The 6437-nt window shown below is 33.1% G+C and overlaps 3 protein-coding genes across 3 annotated transcripts in view; 2 read left to right on the top strand and 1 right to left on the bottom strand.

Annotated features, from left to right (window-relative positions):
• The window catches only part of CBG16019, a gene marked incomplete at both ends in the record, with an annotated part of 1901 nt that extends 1555 nt beyond the window's left edge, over positions 1-346 (bottom strand). Inside the window, one exon of the mRNA XM_045243106.1 lies at positions 257-346. Within this exon, the coding sequence (XP_045095937.1) occupies positions 257-346 (90 nt within the window). The remainder of the gene's footprint in view (positions 1-256) is intronic.
• Positions 347-1303: 957 nt separating this feature from the next.
• On the top strand, positions 1304-1930 carry CBG16018 (the record flags this gene model as incomplete). The annotated part of the gene is made up of 2 exons (XM_002643355.2): positions 1304-1409; positions 1761-1930. The coding sequence occupies 2 exons, from the start codon at positions 1304-1306 to the stop codon at positions 1928-1930; spliced, it is 276 nt and encodes a 91-aa protein (XP_002643401.2).
• A 3253-nt stretch (positions 1931-5183) lies between these two features.
• The window catches only part of CBG16017, a gene marked incomplete at both ends in the record, with an annotated part of 6100 nt that continues 4846 nt past the window's right edge, over positions 5184-6437 (top strand). The window contains one exon of the mRNA XM_045243104.1: positions 5184-5243. Within this exon, the coding sequence (XP_045095938.1) occupies positions 5184-5243 (60 nt within the window). The remainder of the gene's footprint in view (positions 5244-6437) is intronic.

Here is a 6437-nt window from a genome sequence, read left to right as displayed (position 1 = left end):
ATTCGGAGACCATTGGTGGCGGAGCACTTGGTGGTGGTGGATGGCTGACCAGTGGCTCACGAGCCATTTCCTGGAAACTTTTAGGCTCAAAAATTGAGAAATTTTAAAATTGAGAATTCCAGAAAGTTCTGAAATTCCGCATTTCTGAAAATTCAAAAATTCAAAAAAAAATCAGAACTCAAAATATAGTCCGTTAAAACTGATTTTTTGCTTATTTCTCATCGAAATTTTATAAAAATTCGAAACATTCACAAACCTTGGCCGCTTGATTCTGGCGAACCTTCTGAAGACATCGCTTGACGTCTTCTGGATCTAACGGCTTGTCGTATGGATCCTCACGAGCCATTGGTCCGAAACAGTCGCAGAAGCAGCCTTTGACCATCTGCAATAATGGAAAAATTGATTTTGGAACAGAATTTGGCGGGAAATTCAAAAAATTAAAGCCGATGAAAATTTTGTATTGAAAAATGTCAAGATTAGAAACAACGGAAAAGCTTTGAAATCTACAGTAACCCATTAAAATGACAATAATGACTCATAATGATTTAAACCTATTTTTTGCTCTTTATTTCTATTTTTGCAGCGAAAATAGTTGTTTTTGGAAATGAAACAATGTGACAAGGTGCAAAAAGTTACTGATAACATTTTCGATTTTTTGTTTATTTGTGTTATTTTTGAAAAATATAATATTCCGGTCAGATAAAAAAGATTTTCCCATTTTCAGAAGTTTCGGAATTACTAGAGTTTTGGAATTGTAGAATTTTAGAATTTTCTGATTTTCGGATTTCTGATTTTCGGATTTTTGAATTTCTGAATTTCTGAATTTCTGAATTTCTGAATTTCTGAATTTCTGAATTTCTGAATTTCTGAATTTCTGAATTTCTTAATTTCTGAATTTCTGAATTTCTGAATTTTTTAATTTCTAAATTTCTGAATTCCTGAATTTCTGAATTTTTGAATTTCTGAATTTCTGAATTTCTGAATTTCTGGAATTTCTGAATTTCTGAATTTCTGAATTTCTGAATTTCTGAATTTCTGAATTTCTGAATTTCTGAATTTCTGAATTTCTGAATTTCTGAATTTCTGAATTTCTGAATTTCTGAATTTCTGAATTTCTGAATTTCTGAATATCTGAATTTCTGAATTTCTGAATTTCTGAATTTCTGAATTTCTGAATTTCTGAATTTCTGAATTTCTGAATTTCTGAATTTCTGAGTTTTCGAAGTTTCATATTTTTTCCAGATAGTTTTTCGATTTTTTAAAATCGAATCTCAATTGTTTCAAAATTTTAATTTTCAGAGAAATGGAGCATTTCCCAGCAGTTTGTTGTTTTGGTGGTGAGCCATTTTTGGATTTTCACACAAACTCTTCAATCGATCCAACTGATTGGTCAGCTGATTTGGTTAAAGGTAAAGGGATAACCGATATGGTGCATCGACTAAAGAATTTTTTTGAATGTTCGGCGCTCAAAATCAATTTTCAGTAGATTTTATTTTGATTTTAGATTCAGCACAAAATTCCACATCGAAATGACCTATTTACCGATTTACGCATTTTTGGCTCAACTGGGTAGAGGGGTGACTGCCGATCTAGAGGTCAAGGGATCGAATCCCACCGGGGCAAACCTTTTTTTTTTGTTTTTTTTAAAAGTAATTTTAGATTGTCTATAGGAACTAGGAACCAAAAAACAAGCCAGCTTGGGGCCACTTTGTCATTCAAAAAGTGTTTTGAAGCCCAAAACCAAAACTAACGTTTTCCAGACCCAACCAACTCTGTAGACCTGAATGTGGGGATTTCAAATCTGACCGAATCATTTGCAAAAATTGGAATCAATGTGATTTCTCAATGCCAAATTTTCAATATCACATTCAACGATTTGGCCGATCAAACACTTTTTGACACGTATAAAGCCAGATTCTTGTGCAGGTAAGCCTTCAAAAACTGAAAATTCGAAAAAGTTGAAATTAAAGGATCAGAAATTCAAAAAACCAAAAAAAAAAATGAAATCGAATTTTAAACAATTTTTTTTCATTTTTCCTCATTTTTCAAATATATCAATTTCAGCACAAAATATTACAATTCTCTTTGTTTCCGATTTTGTTTCCAAAATTTTTATCAATTTTGCTACTCATTATCAGTGACTGATTATTTGCACCTCTTTTCAGTATACACTTCCATTATTCATATATTTCCCCTATTTTTCCACTGATTTCTTATCACTTTCTTTTTGTCTCCCACTAATTCTCCTCATTTTTAGTTGTAGTTTTTCAGAATTTCGAAAATTTGTACTTTTTGAATTTCGGAATTTTCTTTGGGATAAAATAATCTAGAATTTTTTGAAATCTCCTTAAATTTTGGGATTTTTTGGATTTTCACACAAATTGTACAATCGATCCCACTGATTGGTCAGCTGATTTGGTTAAAGATAAGGGGATCACCATTATGGTGCATCGACTAGAGAATTTCTTGAATTTTCGGGGCTCAAAATCAATTTTCAGTAGATTTAATTTTGACTTTTAGATTCAGCACAAAATTCCACATCGAAATGACCCACTTATCGACTTTCGCATTTCTGGCTCAACTGGGTAGAAGGGTGACTAGTGATCTAGAGGTCAGGGGTTCGAACCCCAACGGAGGCAAACCTTTTTGTGTTCTTTTTAAAACAATTTTAGGTATTCTAGAGGGACTAGGAACCAAAAATGAGCCATTTTGGAACCACCAACATGGTGCTTCGACCAAAAGGAAATTTGAATTTTCAAAACTGAAAATCTGTTTTCAGCGTATTTCACACACATTTTGAAAATCAGTACAAAATTCCACATCGAAAATACCTATTTACCGATTTTGGCATTTTTGGCTCAACTGGGTAGAGAAGTGACTGACGATCTAGAGGTCAGGGGTTCAAACCCCACCTGGGTCAAATCTTTTTGTTTTCTTTTTCAAACGTTTTTCAGTGTTTTTCATGTCAAAAAAAAGCTAAATTGAGAGCAATCAAAAATTCATAAAATACTTTGCTTTTTCATCGCGAATTTTCATCACGAATTTTTAGAATTTCGAAAATTTGTAATTTTTGAATTTCGGAATTCTCTTTGGGATAAAATAATCTACAATTTTTTGAAATCTCCTTAAATTTTGGGATTTTTTGGATTTTCACACAAATTCTACAATCGATCCCACTGATTGGTTAGCTGATTTGGTTAAAGATAAGGGGATCACCACTATGGTGCATCGACTAGAGAATTTCTTGAATTTTCGGGGCTCAAATTCAATTTTCAAAAGATTTTATTATGATTTTTAGGTTTAGCACAAAATTCCACATCGAAATGACCTATTTACATATTTTCGCATGTCTGGCTCAACTGGGTAGAAGAGTGACTGCGGATCTAAGGGCCCTGGTTCAAACCCCACCGGGGGCAGAATTTTTTTTGTTCTCTTTTGAAAGCATTGTTAGAAGTTCTAGAAGTTTCTTTGGAGATTTTGGAACATTCCGATAGTTCCGAGAATTCAATAACAAGTAAGCGCTCTCTTATCCAACTCCAGCCCATCATTCAAATGTCACATATTATGTAGTATACATATTACTAGGTACCCTCTTCCTGACAGCTGCTGCTTCCTCTGCTCCTCTCTCTCTCTCTCTCTCTCTCTCTCTCTCTCTCTCTCTCTCTCTCTCTCTCTCTCTCTCTCTGTCTGTCTCTCTCTTTTCCGATTGTTGCATATCATCCTCCTCGACCCCTTGAGCGCGGGAAAAAGGTGTAATTTTGTGCTCTCTCGAAAATCGAGAGCAGAGGTAAAAGAAGAGGAAGATTTCGAAAATGTGCTTTTAAAAGATTTGAAATGAGAGATTTAGAAGAATGAAGGGATGAAAATTGTGTAAGAGGAGTAATCAGGAGAAGATTAGGACCCCCGAGAGAATGTTACATTATCATTTGAGATCCGAAGTTTTGATGTTAGGATTTATAATTCTTGAGATTAGTACTTTTCTAGGTTTTCTGAAATAAGGATTTCTAATTTCCAGATTTGTGATTTCGAAAGTTTTAATTTGAAAAAAACTTCTCAAAAATTAGAACTTGTAAAACCTGTATCAGAAGGGCTCCTTTTATAGAAGGCGCCTTCAATAGAAGAGCCCTCTGAAAGGGGTTTGGAAAAATAGAAGGACGACCTGTAATAGAAGGGCCCTCTGTGAAAAAGGGCCCCATTCAAAATGTGTTTTGAAATCAGATGGAAAATATTCCGAAAACTCCACAATCTATTTCTCGATGAAAATTTTGGTTAATTTTGGTAAAATTGGCAGATTTTCATGAATTTTGAGCGAAACTTCGTCGAATTTCGCTAAATTTCAAAAAACAGAATGACCCCCTCTAATTGAAGAGCCCCTGTAATAGAAAAAAAGTTGAATTTTTCCCAAATTTTAATATTGCGAAATCCCTTCATTTGCCCCTTTGAAGTCCGAGTAATAACAGAATAACAAGTTTTCGCTTTCCTACGAAAACAGGAGAAGCAGAAAAAACACATGCTCAGAACACCAGAAATCAGAAGACCCCGAGTTTTTTTTCCGGATTTTTCTCGTTTCTCGGGAGCTCCGAGAGCTCATGAATCTTTTTTTCTCATTTTTTTTTGCTAATAACTTTTCCAAAATATTCAAATAAAATTCCAAAATTTCAAAAATTCTTTGTGATAAAATTTTTTAAAAACCTATCTTTATTCCAAAAACTAGAATTGAATTTTTAGTTATTTTTCAACAAAAAACACGAAATTTGCTCTTCCAGTATTTTGCTCATTTTGATGTCTAAAGCAGCCACCACAAGCTCCATAAAAAAGGCAATTTTGACTCTTCTCCCCTTTCAATTGTCACATGAAAAATGTGTCTGCGTCTCTCTATCTCTCTGAAAAAGTGGGCGGAGCTTTGAGCTTCTCCCTTGTATAAACATGCCAGCGTGTCTGGTGACCTTGTTTTAGGATGACCCAATTTTTTTAGAAAGTCTAGAAAGTTCTGAAAAATATTTTTTAATTTTTTTTCAATTTTTTAACAAGTTTTAGTTTTATTTTTTAATTCCAAAATTTTTTCCAGGTGCCCAATTGGATTTTCCGGTCAAAGTTGTGAAATCCATCCGATTGCTCCAACTCTTCCACCAATTTCTCTTCCACTGGTCTCAAAAAATCCACTATATTCCCCAACTGACCCAATGGTTATGCTTATTGTCGTCGCCGCTGTTGTCTTGGCACTCATGGCCGTTTTGGCGATGGTAAGTGATTTTGAAGATATTTGAAAATTGGATTTTTGAATTTGGCGGGTTTACAGCTACGCACCAAGATGAAGATGTTGATTTTTAGTTAATTTTGATAGGAGTTATGATTGTTTTATTCAGAAATTCAGAAATTCAGAAATTCAGAAATTCAGAAATTCAGAAATTCAGAAATTCAGAAATTCAGAAATTCAGAAATTCAGAAATTCAGAAATTCATAAATTCAGGAATTCAGAAAGATCTTAATCAAGTTTCAAAATGTGGAAATCAAAAACCCGAGTTTGGAAATTCCGAAAATTCAAAATTTTTTTTTCAAATCTAACAAAATTTGGAAAAACTGAATTTCATTTTTCTAGCTTCTAGAGATATAGAGATTCCAGAAAATCAAAGTTTTAGAAGTTCGGAAACTCAGATATTCCGATTTTCGGTTTCTAAAATTTTAAAACAAAAAAATATTTTCAAAAATTCTCAAATTCCACTAAACCCCCATTTTTCTGTTTTCTGTTCATCCATTGTGTTCTTTTTCTTCATGTTGTAATTCGATCCCTCGTTTCTCTGCGTCTCTCTATTTTCCATACTATCTCAGTACTCTTTTTTTTCCCATGCTCGAGGAGCCGTTTTGACTCGGAAGAAGAAGAAGAAGAAAAATTCATTTTCTTCTTATTCTTTTTTTTTCTCATTCCAATATACTTTTTGTTTGAATGTTTATATGTTTGCTCACGGAGAGCAGCAAAATCTGAACAAATTCTGATGAGAAAATTCAGAAAAAAAGGAGAAGAAGGGAGGTTTTATTGGATTTTCAAAGATAAGAAAAAAGGGAAAAAGAGAATATCGAAAAATGGGGGAATTTGAACTTTTTCTAGCTTTGTAAGGGGTATAACGAAGAAATTTGAAAATGTGAAAATGAAGGAAAAATTCAAAATTGAAAATTAATATTTCAGAAGGTTGAATATGACTGAAAATATGATTTTTCTCGACTTTTTCAATGAATAATTTTTTATATTTAAAAATTTTTTTTCTGGAAAATTCGAATTTTTGCATTCTTGAAGTTTCGTTTTTTAAGTATTTTTGGATTTTTTGAATTCTAGATTTTGAGAAAATCAGCTTCTCAGAATCTCAGAACCTCGAGTTTCTGAATTTCTGAATTTCCGAATCTCCGAATTTCCGAATCTCCGAATTTCTGAATTTCTGAAT

The sequence above is a fragment of the Caenorhabditis briggsae genome (assembly GCF_000004555.2).
Source record: "Caenorhabditis briggsae complete genome, chrII, whole genome shotgun sequence".
In the NCBI taxonomy this organism is placed as follows: Eukaryota; Metazoa; Nematoda; class Chromadorea; order Rhabditida; family Rhabditidae; genus Caenorhabditis; species Caenorhabditis briggsae.
The sequence above is the reverse complement of the archived record's forward strand: the minus strand, read 5'-3'. Positions and strand labels throughout refer to the sequence as shown.